Source organism: Gobio gobio (genome assembly GCF_949357685.1).
Source record: "Gobio gobio genome assembly, chromosome: 5".
Classification (NCBI taxonomy): domain Eukaryota; kingdom Metazoa; phylum Chordata; class Actinopteri; order Cypriniformes; family Gobionidae; genus Gobio; species Gobio gobio.
In genome coordinates this window covers 62,822,285-62,837,943 of record NC_137101.1, presented here as the reverse complement: position 1 = coordinate 62,837,943, position 15,659 = coordinate 62,822,285, and the positions used below count along the sequence as shown (strand labels likewise).

Genomic DNA, 15,659 nt, shown 5'->3' with positions numbered 1-15,659 from the left:
AATGTTGTATTTCTGAGGTAAAAATAGTGATATGACGGTATGCGCGCGAGGGCTGAGCTCGTGCGCGCGCGCGCTGAGGGGATGTGACGTCAGAGAGGCGCGCCTCCGCTCAGTCAGTCAGTCAGTCAGTCGGGTGAATATATCGATGAAAAACGGAGAAAGTCGAAGTCACATCGACACGCGAGCCGCGGATCGGGACTGTCACACACTCAGGTGAGGGCAAAACGCCGCGTCCGCCGTGTTTCGGTGCGCCGCGGCACTTTCCGCACTTTCTGAGGAAACTTTCTGACCGGAGTCCGTCCCGGTCATCGATCACAGCGCTACGCGTCTTCACGCGCGTCGCGTCGCGTCTCCGCTCGCAGCGCCAGATCGGTGTGTCCGTACGCGTGCCCGACACCGGCAGCTGTGCGGTGTTCGCAGGGCGGGGCTCGTGGGGCTTCTCCGCGGTTTCCGTGGTTCGTTTGTGCTCGTTCTGTGTCGGTAATGCGGTTATTTTGACTGATCCTCCGTCGCTGTGACGTGATAACGCTGCTAGGTGACGTCATGAACGACTCTGGTCTTCCTCAGGAACGTCAACCGTCATAAAATTAAAAAATAAACGTCAACTGTCATATATTATTATTATTATATATATATATGTACATATGTGTGTGAACTGATTTAACCTGTGGAAACTGGATGAAAAGGCTTCTATCAGCTGATTATTAAATGTGTAAATCGCTTTATTTGACCGTGTTCAAGTGTTTACCATAGTAATAACAGCATTATTCATAATTACAGGCTGCCAAACCATAACCCTACAGCACTTGTTGTTATTATTATTACTCAGTAAGTTCCTATTTAGTTCAACTTGTAGTATCAAATAACTAAAAAAACTAATACAAATCTTGCTGACTCGCACTATGACATCATTTCCTGCTCTTTCATGACCTATGAAAAACATTCAGTCAAAATCAAAATATAACTGCGAGATTTTACAAATTGCAAGGCTTTTTTTCTTCTTTATAATATTGGGACAGTCTGGTGTTTTTGTTTAATCGCCACAAACCCAAAAACATCTATGAAAACATGTATTTTAGTTGAGTCAAGTGTGTTTATAAGTCTTATTTTAGTGTAAGAGGGCGTGTCCAGCTGTGTGTGTGTGTGTGTGTGTGTGTGTGTGTGTGTGTGTGTGTGTGTGTGTGTGTGTGTGTGTGTGTGAGTGAGAGAGAAATGAATGAGGAAAACACTAATGCTTGTGTGTGTCTCAGTTCATAGAGTTCAGTGCTATCTTCTGTGTTCAGCAGTCACACAGGTGTGTGTGTGTGTGTGTGTGTGTGTGTGTGTGTGTGTGTGTGTGTGTGTGTGTGTGTGTGTGTGTTGGAGTGTGAAGAGTAACGCTGTTGTTGTTGTTCTGCTCACTGAACACAATAATGAAGTCACAGCTGTGATTGACCAGCAGTTTCTCACACACTCACACACACACACACACACACACAGATGGATGGACAGATATAATAGATATTGATAACGATAGATCAAGGTAGACGGATCAAAAACACCAGAACCCAGAAAGTTCATTTAGTAAAAACTGAAAATAAAGGTTATTTCATAAGTTGTACAAACATTTTAATTGCAAGGCATTTATTTGAATACATTTTTTAATAACAAAATTGTTTCTTCTCTATGGAAGAGGATTAGGGCCAAGTAATAATAAAACCATCTCGAGATTAAAGTTATTGTAATTCTCAAAATATAACAAAAATATATTTTCCTCAAAACGCAATGACTTTATTCTCTAAATTTATCAAGATTTTCCTCAAAACACAATGACTTTATTCTCTAAATTTATCAAGATTTTCCTCAAAACACAATGACTTTATTCTCTAAATTTATCAAGATTTTCCTCAAAACACAATGACTTTATTCTCTAAATTTATCAAGATTTTCCTCAAAACACAATGACTTTATTCTCTAAATTTAACAAGATTTTCCTCAAAACACAATGACTTTATTCTCTAAATTTAACAAGATTTTCCTCAAAACACAATGACTTTATTCTCTAAATTTATCAAGATTTTCCTCAAAACACAATGACTTTATTCTCTAAATTTATCAAGATTTTCCTCAAAACACAATGACTTTATTCTCTAAATTTATCAAGATTTTCCTCAAAACGCAATGACTTTATTCTCTAAATTTATCAAGATTTTCCTCAAAACGCAATGACTTTATTCTCTAAATGTAACAATATTTTCCTCAAAACGCAATGACTTTATTCTCTAAATTTAACAAGATTTTCCTCAAAACACAATGACTTTATTCTCAAAATTTAACAAGATTTTCCTCAAAACACAATGACTTTATTCTCTAAATTTAACAAGATTTTCCTCAAAACGCAATGACTTTATTCTCAAAATTTAACAAGATTTTCCTCAAAACACAATGACTTTATTCTCAAAATTTATCAAGATTTTCCTCAAAACACAATGACTTTATTCTCTAAATCGATCAAGATTTTCCTCAAAACACAATGACTTTATTCTCTAAATTTATCAAGATTTTCCTCAAAACACAATGACTTTATTCTCTAAATTTAACAAGATTTTCCTCAAAACGCAATGACTTTATTCTCTAAATGTAACAATATTTTCCTCAAAACGCAATGACTTTATTCTCTAAATTTAACAAGATTTTCCTCAAAACACAATGACTTTATTCTCAAAATTTAACAAGATTTTCCTCAAAACACAATGACTTTATTCTCTAAATTTATCAAGATTTTCCTCAAAACACAATGACTTTATTCTCTAAATTTATCAAGATTTTCCTCAAAACACAATGACTTTATTCTCTAAATTTAACAAGATTTTCCTCAAAACACAATGACTTTATTCTCTAAATTTAACAAGATTTTCCTCAAAACACAATGACTTTATTCTCTAAATTTAACAAGATTTTCCTCAAAACACAATGACTTTATTCTCTAAATTTAACAAGATTTTCCTCAAAACACAATGACTTTATTCTCTAAATTTATCAAGATTTTCCTCAAAACACAATGACTTTATTCTCTAAATTTATCAATATTTTCCTCAAAACGCAATGACTTTATTCTCAAAATTTATCAAGATTTTCCTCAAAACGCAATGACTTTATTCTCTAAATTTATCAAGATTTTCCTCAAAACGCAATGACTTTATTCTCTAAATGTAACAATATTTTCCTCAAAACGCAATGACTTTATTCTCTAAATTTAACAAGATTTTCCTCAAAACACAATGACTTTATTCTCAAAATTTAACAAGATTTTCCTCAAAACACAATGACTTTATTCTCTAAATTTAACAAGATTTTCCTCAAAACGCAATGACTTTATTCTCAAAATTTAACAAGATTTTCCTCAAAACACAATGACTTTATTCTCAAAATTTATCAAGATTTTCCTCAAAACACAATGACTTTATTCTCTAAATCGATCAAGATTTTCCTCAAAACACAATGACTTTATTCTCTAAATTTATCAAGATTTTCCTCAAAACACAATGACTTTATTCTCAAAATTTAACAAGATTTTCCTCAAAACACAATGACTTTATTCTCTAAATTTAACAAGATTTTCCTCAAAACACAATGACTTTATTCTCTAAATTTATCAAGATTTTCCTCAAAACACAATGACTTTATTCTCTAAATTTATCAAGATTTTCCTCAAAACACAATGACTTTATTCTCTAAATTTATCAAGATTTTCCTCAAAACACAATGACTTTATTCTCTAAATTTAACAAGATTTTCCTCAAAACGCAATGACTTTATTCTCTAAATGTAACAATATTTTCCTCAAAACGCAATGACTTTATTCTCTAAATTTAACAAGATTTTCCTCAAAACACAATGACTTTATTCTCAAAATTTAACAAGATTTTCCTCAAAACACAATGACTTTATTCTCAAAATTTATCAAGATTTTCCTCAAAACACAATGACTTTATTCTCTAAATTTAACAAGATTTTCCTCAAAACGCAATGACTTTATTCTCTAAATTTATCAAGATTTTCCTCAAAACACAATGACTTTATTCTCTAAATTTATCAAGATTTTCCTCAAAACGCAATGACTTTATTCTCTAAATGTAACAATATTTTCCTCAAAACACAATGACTTTATTCTCTAAATGTAACAATATTTTCCTCAAAACGCAATGACTTTATTCTCTAAATGTAACAATATTTTCCTCAAAACGCAATGACTTTATTCTCTAAATGTAACAATATTTTCCTCAAAACACAATGACTTTATTCTCTAAATTTAACAAGATTTTCCTCAAAACACAATGACTTTATTCTCTAAATTTAACAAGATTTTCCTCAAAACACAATGACTTTATTCTCAAAATTTAACAAGATTTTCCTCAAAACACAATGACTTTATTCTCTAAATTTAACAAGATTTTCCTCAAAACACAATGACTTTATTCTCAAAATTTAACAAGATTTTCCTCAAAACACAATGACTTTATTCTCTAAATCGATCAAGATTTTCCTCAAAACACAATGACTTTATTCTCAAAATTTATCAATATTTTCCTCAAAACACAATGACTTTATTCTCTAAATTTATCAAGATTTTCCTCAAAACACAATGACTTTATTCTCTAAATTTATCAAGATTTTCCTCAAAACACAATGACTTTATTCTCAAAATTTATCAAGATTTTCCTCAAAACACAATGACTTTATTCTCTAAATTTATCAAGATTTTCCTCAAAACACAATGACTTTATTCTCTAAATTTATCAAGATTTTCCTCAAAACGCAATGACTTTATTCTCAAAATTTATCAATATTTTCCTCAAAACACAATGACTTTATTCTCTAAATTTATCAATATTTTCCTCAAAACACAATGACTTTATTCTCTAAATTTATCAAGATTTTCCTCAAAACACAATGACTTTATTCTCTAATTTTATCAAGATTTTCCTCAAAACACAATGACTTTATTCTCTAAATTTAACAAGATTTTCCTCAAAACACAATGACTTTATTCTCAAAATTTAACAATATTTTCCTCAAAACGCAATGACTTTATTCTCTAAATTTATCAAGATTTTCCTCAAAACACAATGACTTTATTCTCTAAATTTATCAAGATTTTCCTCAAAACGCAATGACTTTATTCTCTAAATGTAACAATATTTTCCTCAAAACGCAATGACTTTATTCTCTAAATGTAACAATATTTTCCTCAAAACGCAATGACTTTATTCTCTAAATTTATCAAGATTTTCCTCAAAACACAATGACTTTATTCTCTAAATTTATCAAGATTTTCCTCAAAACACAATGACTTTATTCTCTAAATTTATCAAGATTTTCCTCAAAACACAATGACTTTATTCTCTAAATTTATCAAGATTTTCCTCAAAACACAATGACTTTATTCTCTAAATTTATCAAGATTTTCCTCAAAACGCAATGACTTTATTCTCTAAATGTAACAATATTTTCCTCAAAACGCAATGACTTTATTCTCAAAATTTAACAATATTTTCCTCAAAACGCAATGACTTTATTCTCTAAATGTAACAATATTTTCCTCAAAACGCAATGACTTTATTCTCTAAATGTAACAATATTTTCCTCAAAACGCAATGACTTTATTCTCTAAATTTAACAAGATTTTCCTCAAAACACAATGACTTTATTCTCTAAATTTAACAATATTTTCCTCAAAACGCAATGACTTTATTCTCTAAATTTAACAAGATTTTCCTCAAAACACAATGACTTTATTCTCTAAATTTAACAATATTTTCCTCAAAACGCAATGACTTTATTCTCTAAATGTAACAATATTTTCCTCAAAACGCAATGACTTTATTCTCTAAATTTAACAAGATTTTCCTCAAAACACAATGACTTTATTCTCTAAATTTAACAATATTTTCCTCAAAACGCAATGACTTTATTCTCTAAATTTAACAAGATTTTCCTCAAAACACAATGACTTTATTCTCTAAATTTAACAATATTTTCCTCAAAACGGAATGACTTTATTCTCAAAATTTTACAATATTTTCCTCAAAACGCAATGACTTTATTCTCTAATTTTATCAATATTTTCCTCAAAACACAATGACTTTATTCTCTAATTTTATCAAGATTTTCCTCAAAACACAATGACTTTATTCTCTAAATTTATCAAGATTTTCCTCAAAACACAATGACTTTATTCTCTAAATTTATCAATATTTTCCTCAAAACACAATGACTTTATTCTCTAAATTTATCAAGATTTTCCTCAAAACACAATGACTTTATTCTCTAAATTTATCAAGATTTTCCTCAAAACGCAATGACTTTATTCTCTAAATTTATCAAGATTTTCCTCAAAACGCAATGACTTTATTCTCTAAATTTATCAAGATTTTCCTCAAAACACAATGACTTTATTCTCTAAATTTATCAAGATTTTCCTCAAAACGCAATGACTTTATTCTCTAAATTTATCAAGATTTTCCTCAAAACACAATGACTTTATTCTCTAAATTTAACAAGATTTTCCTCAAAACACAATGACTTTATTCTCTAAATTTAACAAGATTTTCCTCAAAACACAATGACTTTATTCTCTAAATGTAACAATATTTTCCTCAAAACGCAATGACTTTATTCTCTAAATGTAACAATATTTTCCTCAAAACGCAATGACTTTATTCTCAAAATTTAACAATATTTTCCTCAAAACACAATGACTTTATTCTCTAAATTTATCAAGATTTTCCTCAAAACACAATGACTTTATTCTCTAAATTTATCAAGATTTTCCTCAAAACACAATGACTTTATTCTCTAAATTTATCAAGATTTTCCTCAAAACGCAATGACTTTATTCTCTAAATTTATCAAGATTTTCCTCAAAACACAATGACTTTATTCTCTAAATTTAACAAGATTTTCCTCAAAACACAATGACTTTATTCTCTAAATTTAACAAGATTTTCCTCAAAACACAATGACTTTATTCTCTAAATTTATCAATATTTTCCTCAAAACACAATGACTTTATTCTCTAAATTTATCAAGATTTTCCTCAAAACGCAATGACTTTATTCTCTAATTTTATCAAGATTTTCCTCAAAACGCAATGACTTTATTCTCTAAATTTATCAAGATTTTCCTCAAAACACAATGACTTTATTCTCTAAATTTATCAAGATTTTCCTCAAAACACAATGACTTTATTCTCTAAATTTATCAAGATTTTCCTCAAAACACAATGACTTTATTCTCTAAATGTAACAATATTTTCCTCAAAACGCAATGACTTTATTCTCTAAATGTAACAATATTTTCCTCAAAACGCAATGACTTTATTCTCAAAATTTAACAATATTTTCCTCAAAACACAATGACTTTATTCTCTAAATTTATCAATATTTTCCTCAAAACACAATGACTTTATTCTCTAAATTTATCAAGATTTTCCTCAAAACGCAATGACTTTATTCTCTAATTTTATCAAGATTTTCCTCAAAACGCAATGACTTTATTCTCTAAATTTATCAAGATTTTCCTCAAAACACAATGACTTTATTCTCTAAATTTATCAAGATTTTCCTCAAAACACAATGACTTTATTCTCTAAATTTATCAAGATTTTCCTCAAAACACAATGACTTTATTCTCTAAATTTATCAATATTTTCCTCAAAACACAATGACTTTATTCTCTAAATTTATCAAGATTTTCCTCAAAACACAATGACTTTATTCTCTAAATTTATCAAGATTTTCCTCAAAACACAATGACTTTATTCTCTAAATTTATCAATATTTTCCTCAAAACACAATGACTTTATTCTCTAAATTTATCAAGATTTTCCTCAAAACGCAATGACTTTATTCTCTAAATTTAACAAGATTTTCCTCAAAACACAATGACTTTATTCTCTAAATTTAACAATATTTTCCTCAAAACACAATGACTTTATTCTCTAAATTTATCAAGATTTTCCTCAAAACACAATGACTTTATTCTCTAAATTTATCAAGATTTTCCTCAAAACACAATGACTTTATTCTCTAAATTTATCAATATTTTCCTCAAAACACAATGACTTTATTCTCTAAATTTATCAATATTTTCCTCAAAACACAATGACTTTATTCTCTAAATTTATCAAGATTTTCCTCAAAACGCAATGACTTTATTCTCTAATTTTATCAAGATTTTCCTCAAAACACAATGACTTTATTCTCTAAATTTATCAAGATTTTCCTCAAAACGCAATGAAACGCAATTTTCAAATTCAGTTTAGTTTTAATTAGTTTTTAAAGTGGGTTTGCTAGTTTAGTTTATTTATTTATTTTTAAAATGCTTAGTTTTAGTTTAGTTTTTATTAGTTTTAGTCTTTTTTGTCATTTGGGTTATTTGTCAGGGGCAAGATTCAAAAAGTCAGCAAAAGTATTGTGTAATAATAACTCAACAAAAACATCATACGATTTTAGAAAATATTCATTCAAAAATAAAACCAGTACATAAAATGGCACAAATATGTAAACAGTCTCAACACTTGCAGTGCAAAATGTGTAAGTGTGCCAGTAAAACACCTAAATGGCATAACATTATTGATATTTGAATCACAGCTTATATCGTGTTTTGACATCGCACACCCAAGTGCATTTTACCTCAAACGTGCGACGAGTTAACTTTCTAAAGCAGCAATCGCTTCTCGGGTCGACATTAACACACTGACAACATTATATTCACAATTAAAATATTTTTATACCACTTTTTTTTAGCGCTACTTGCTGGATAAAGTAGTTAGCTACTGGAAAAGCTACACTGTTTTAAAAGTAACTGAGCTACTGACAGGCTACTGAAAAATGTAGTTACGCTAGAAAACAGAAAATATACACAAAAAAACGGATAAATAAAATAAAATAGGCCTAGTGTTCTTTTTGAGCCATGTAAGCTTAATAAATAAGGTTATGACTCTAAAAACTAATATCCTAACTCATATAATTCTTTTTATATTGTTAAAGACAGTCAGCAATAAAATAAAAACAAATAACGAGCAAAAGCGCAAATAAATACAGCAGAACAAACATATACAAATGAAATAAACAGCTCTTTTCATGTAGTTCTAAACTCGATTATCAGGTACAAAAATAGTAATCAAATGTAAAATATCCCTGCATAAAATGATACTGCATATAAATATAGATTAGCCCTTATTAGAAGTTATTCAGTCAAGAGCAGTGAGCGACTTTTGTCTTCTCGATATTTATATAGCCAATGAATGACGATATTTTCCATAGGGGGCGCTATTGCGCATCTCCTGCACGAGAACAGAATCTCCTGATCAAAACACAGACGAAGAAGCAGCAGCAACATGCGATATAAGCAGATGCATATGTAAAATACTGCGATCATCAACATTAAACAGCATAAATCACAACTGCCTAATGTTATTGAATGAAATGTCCCCCCAGGGCTGTTGATGAACTCCATCTACTCCATCTGTGTTTGATCATCATTCGGACGTAACGTTAATCTTTTACAAAAACGGGATTTTCTCCGCTTTATGCTCAATGTTGCTTTTTCATGAAACTTGCAACATTCAAGTGTTGATTAAAAAACTAATATATGAAGCTGGAATAAAACAGTCTGTTCTTTCTTTTGATATATTGCATGTTTAGATATTCTGTGGGCCATTAAAACTTGTGAAAATGAGCATAAATGCTGTCGGTGACGGGCAAACTTCATGTTTACGTTCATCTAAAAGACCGACTGTGTTTACGATGATACTCAACAAGACAGGCCAGTAGAGTGTTTTCCAGAGGTGTGTGTGAGGCTTGTGCTGTGAATGTTCATTCCTCTGATCTCAGGTCAGAAACATGCCGAGACTCGAACACACCACGTGTTTATATGAGCTGAAGAACAATCACTATTGTGTGTGTGTGTGTGTGTGGACGAGAGATCGGCCCTCATACACACACACACACACACACACACACTAGACCAGAGCGCGTCTGTACCTTTAAGAGCATCTAGAAGTTTCCGTCTTCCTCTTTCCCACTGTGAAATAATCTGATTATGTAATATTGTTTGAGGCATTAATCGTGGAAAGTATGAGTTTGCTCTCTCTGTGTGTGTGTGTGTGTGTGTGTGTGTGTGTGTGTGTGTGTGTGTGTGTGTGTGTGTGTGTGTGTGTGTGTGTGTGTGTGTGTGTGTGTGTGTGTGTGTGTGTGTGTGTGTGTGTGTGTGTGTGTGTGTGTGTGTGTGTGTGTGTGTGTGTGTGTGTGTGTGTGTGTGTGTGTGTGTGATAAAGCGGCTCAGGAACGCCGCTGGAGGAGGAATGGCAGGAATTCACTTCCCTGGAAATGTGTGTGTCGCGCTCTCAGATGAAGCACGTCTCGGCTGAAACTGAAACTCCACACACACACACACACACACACAGTTGTGATATCTGTTCATATTTTCAGAGCTCTGGGATTCACACAGTCACTGAATCTGCTCTTAAAACTGGACTTTCCTGTCTGTCTAAAGAACAACAGTGACTTCTCTTCCCTGGGGATGTGGGCGGGGCCACCTGTCACTCACATCAGATCAGCCAATAGCAGACCACAACCAACCAATCAATTCCCCACAGACTTTAATCAAGCCCCGCCTACATTTGTTCTTGTTTGAGAAGCGCTTCACTCGATATACGGCACTATAGAGAAGAAAAGACCAGCGCGACTTTCCTTTCATGCTAACCTTTTGATATTTTCAAGGGAAAATGGTTAATTATTGCAAAATAAAGAAGAGTTTATTTTTATTTATTTTATTATTAATAACATTATATTATTATTATTACTGTATTATTATCTGGACAAACAAATAAATCCCCTATTGAATTATTATATTATATAATTATATTCAACATTATATATAGTTGTTTAATGTAGTGATGTCACTGACATAATTTGATTATTAAAATTTAAATAATTAATTAAAACTGAATCCAGAAAGAAAAAAAAAACTAAAGAGGCGCTAAAATGTTAAACTTTTATAAAATTTTTAAATTCTAATATTTTAAAAATGTTAATAAATGATTAAATTGGAACAATTTTTTGAATTCTATTTACTAAACATAACTTTTTTTATTTATTAAAATGTAATTAATCCATTAAAACTGAATCCAGAAATATATATATAAAAAATTAAATAAAATGGCGGTAAATGTTAAACTTTTATAAATTGAAGTTAAATTCTGTCAACATATTATATTGGGCAGTACTATTTCCAAAATGTTAATAAATTATTAAATCGGTAAAGTTTTTTATTTATTTTTTAAAATTTTATTTATTAACATTTTTTTTAAATGTAATGAATCCATTAAAACTAAATCACTAAAAAAACACTAAAATGGCGCTAAAATGTTAAACTTTTATAATTTTTTTTAAAATTCTAATATTTTATAAATGTTAATAAATTATTAAATTGGTACAATTTTATAATTTTTATTGACTCTATATCACTTTTTGATTATTAAAATGTAATTAATACATTAAAACGGATACAGAAATATTTTAAAATAAAAATAAGAACTACAATGGCGCTAAATGTTAAACTTTTATAAATTGAAGTTAAATTCTGTCAACACATTTTATTGGGCACTAATATTTTCAAAATTGTAATAAATTATTAAATTGGTAAAGTTTTTTTTTTTTTTTTTATTAACATTTTTTTAAATGTTAATAAATGATTAAATTGGTACGATTTGATGAAGTATATTTACTAAACATAACTTTTTGATTATTAAAATGTAATTAATCCATTAAAACTGAATCCAGAAATATTCAAATGGAAAAAAAAAACACTAAAGAGGCGCTAAAATGTTAAACTTTTATAAATTGAAGTTAAATTCTAATATGTTAACACATTTTATTGGGCACTAATATTTCAATAAATTATTAAATGGTTAAAGTTTTATGAATTCTATTGACTAGACATCACTTTTTGATTTTTATTAAAATGTAATTAATCCATTAAAACTCAATCTAGAAATATTCGAATAAAATAAAAAAGTGCGCTGTAATGTTCGTCAAATGCATATAAAATTGTCAATGCATTTTTTTGGGCACTAATCTTTAAAAAAAAAAAAAAATTGGTAAAGTTTTAATATTTCAATTATTTATTTATTATTTAAACATTATTATATTCATAAAAAAAACAAATAAAAAATATAAACATTTTCAGCGTGTGACACTGCAGTCCATGACTCTTATAGATCAATAAGAGTGTGTTAATGTTCCTGAAAGAGCCTCTTCTGATCATAACTCCAGTAAAACAGAGAAATATTACTCCAGCTGTTGTGAATATATAATACAGTGTCATTTATTATTATTGATTATTTCTTTATCTCTGTGTTTTCAGCCATGTCAGACTTCCACGACTCTATGGTGGACGTGTCCAGCGACAGCTTCTGGGAGGTACGTGTGTGTGTGTGTGTGTGTGTGTGTGTGTGTGTGTGTGTGTTAGCGTTAGCATTAGCCTAACGCCTCTGTCTGTGTCTGTGTCTGTGTCTGTGTGTGTGTGTGTGTGTGTGTGTGTGTGTGTGTGTGTGTGTGTGTGTGTGTGTGTGTGTGTGTGTGTGTGTGTGTGTGTGTGTGTGTGTGTCAGGTGGGGAACTACAAGCGTGTGGTGAAGCGTGTGGACGATGGGAACCGGCTGTGCAACGACCTGATGAACTGCCTGCATGAGCGCGCACGCATCGAGAAGAGCTACGCCCAGCAGCTGAGCGAGTGGGCCAAGCGCTGGAGGCAGCTCGTGGAGAAAGGTGTGTGTGTGTGTGTGTGTGTGTGTCTCCCGGACAGGCTGACCTCACTTCCCTTATGTACTGCTGACGGGATTGTGCATCATCTGAGGGAGCCTTACAATGAGGAAGAGGAAGTGAAGACCGGGAACGCGCGCGCGCGCGTGTGTGTGTGTGATAGTCATGGTAGTTAACGCCCTGTTTACGAGTCATGACAGGCTCCACTGACTCTGAGCGCTACACTTCACGCACATCAGTTGATCTTTCTAAAAATAATAAGAAGAAGAATCAGCCGCACGTGCGCCTCGTCCAATCAGAAACTAGAACTCTTAATTCCACTCATAATGATGCACAATTAGCATAATCCCCGCCCACTCGTGAATAATGCGTTCAGGAATGCTGTGTGATCTTTAGACTCTCAGGTTGGTCATATTCATAAATACAAAAGAGATAAATCCGTACTGGCACTCAGAATTATATAATAATAATGATAATTATACAGATTTTGCGGCTGTTTTCAATCATTTTTGTTCATCAATGAAGGCTAATTTCACATTTTGCTATATATTATTATGGAAAATCTCAAAAGAACACAAAATATTTGGATTTTTTTCCGTGCCTACTAACATTTAGATGAATCAGAAGATTAAAATGAGTAAATATTGACTTTGCTGCAGGTGTTCAGGATGTGAGGTTCATCCAGAGGTCCTGCTTTCTCATGTGATCATGTGCTTTCTGATAACGCCATTATCCTGGACACTTTCCAGCTCCCTGTATTTTTCCCAAATTCTTTTTTTTTTCCCGTTTTAATTTTTCTGGATTCGTTTATTTTTATTATTATTATTATTTTTTTTTACATTTTAATAATCAAAAAATCATGTATAATTACTTTAAATCATGATGCGTATACCGTTTAGCAACAATTTATTAATTTGTTTTTAAATATAAATTTTTTAATGCTTGGGGCCCTACGTTTTTTTATATTTTTCCTCAAATTCCGTTTTTTTTTTTTTTTTACCAAATTTTTCTGTTTTTTCTGTTGTTAGTTTTCTGGATTTTAATGGTTTAATTACATTTTAATAATTAAAAAGCATTTCTTAATTCATATTTTTTATTATTATTCATAAAAACTATTTATTTTTACATTTCTTTCTATTAATTTTTCCCTCAGAAATTCTGTGTATTCACATTTTTTCTAGCAATCAAATGAAGGCATAAAACTTGAATTGATCCTGTAAATTCATATAACGAGGTTTACTGTTGAAAAAGAATAAATTATTATTCAAACTTTATTTTTTTATTACATTGAAACGTAGCTTAACTCTACTGTCACAATTTCTTAAAGTTAAAGGCACAATATGTAAGAATTTTGGATAAATCTTTCCAAAAACCACTAGAGCAATGTTATATATTTTGTTGACTTGTGTTCGTACTTTATCCCAAATGTTTCCAAGAATGTTTAAATCCAGAGAAATAAGAGATTTGCCTTTCAGTGACATCATACCCGCGTTACCCTCGATTTCCAGTTTTATTTCGTAGAAACCATGGAAACACCAAAGATGTTTTAGTATATGATGTGTTTTATTAGCGTGTATTATTCTGCATTTTTCCCCCCAAAATTCAGTTTTTTTCGTTTTATATTTTTCTGGATTCTGTTTTTTTATGGGGGGTTTTTTATATTCCATTTGAATTATTTTATTAAATTTTAATAATTAAAAGAATGTCAGTAATTTCAGTTTTTATGACTGGACTCCGCTATTCTGTCCACGCTTTCCTCGTCCCCGTAAATCTTAGGGCCCAAGTTTTATCAGTAATGAACTTACTAATGTGTCCAGGTGAGTGCAGAATATGAGAACACCAGGGGGCCCAGTAGCGAGCTCTGGGGTACCCCTGAGACCCTGGGATCTGTTGTGTTTGATCTAGACACCTGCGCTATCTCCTGCAGGGCCTCAGTACGGGACGGTGGAGCGAGCGAGGTTCGCTGAGTGCAGAATATGAGAACACCAGCGGGCCCAGTAGCGAGCCCTGGGGTACCCCTGAGACCCTGGGATCTGTTGTGTTTGATCTAGACACCTGCGCTATCTCCTGCAGGGCCTCAGTACGGGACGGTGGAGCGAGCGTGGTTCGCTGAGTGCAGAATATGAGAACACCAGGGGGCCCAGTAGCGAGCCCTGGGGTACCCCTGAGACCCTGGGATCTGTTGTGTTTGATCTAGACGCCTGCGCTGTCTCCTGCAGGGCCTCAGTACGGGACGGTGGAGCGGGCATGGTTCGCCCTGATGACCGAGGCAGAGAAGGTGAGCGACCTGCATATGGAGGTGAAGGCTGCTCTGATGGGCGAGGACTTTGAGAAAGTCAAGAACTGGCAGAAGGACGCTTACCACAAACAGATGATTGGCGGCTTCAAGGAGACCAAAGAGGCAGACGATGGCTTTCGCAAGGCACAGAAACCCTGGGCCAAGAAACTCAAGGAGGTACAATCACACCAACCACACGCTGTCTGAAAGCTTCAGTTCATGTGTGGAGAGTTGCCAAAGCCTCTTTTGAATATGGGTGTGTCCAAACTATTTGCCCTTGAGGCTGTCTAGCAAATCTACCACAACACACCCACAAAGCATACACTCCATTTGTTAGATTGTGCAACATTTGATCAGTGCAGAGGAAGATCTGTGAATTGAATTCCAGTTATTTGCTTATTTACTGTATCACTAAACCAGCCGGGCTGAAATCATTCCACTTATGATTCCTTATAAAAGCTCCTTAATGATATCATTCTTCATCTTATTCCTCAAAAACTGCTTAAAAATGTGTAAAATAATAATTCTACTTCTTCCTACTTCAAATTCCCTAAAAAAAATCCTAAAATCATC

General features: G+C 32.0%; 1 protein-coding gene across 2 annotated transcripts in view; it reads left to right on the top strand.

Moving 5' to 3' along the window:
* Positions 1–64: 64 nt before the first annotated feature.
* Positions 65–15,659, top strand: part of pacsin2 (protein kinase C and casein kinase substrate in neurons 2) — a 31,260-nt gene continuing 15,665 nt past the window's right edge. The window contains exons 1-4 of one of the 2 annotated variants that reach the window (XM_079817799.1): positions 65–213; positions 12,412–12,467; positions 12,658–12,814; positions 15,028–15,263. In XM_079817799.1, coding sequence (XP_079673925.1) covers positions 12,414–12,467; positions 12,658–12,814; positions 15,028–15,263 — 447 coding nt within the window. In that variant the 5' untranslated portion in view covers positions 65–213; positions 12,412–12,413. The remainder of the gene's footprint in view (positions 214–12,411; positions 12,468–12,657; positions 12,815–15,027; positions 15,264–15,659) is intronic. The other variant, XM_079817798.1, reaches the window with a different exon arrangement.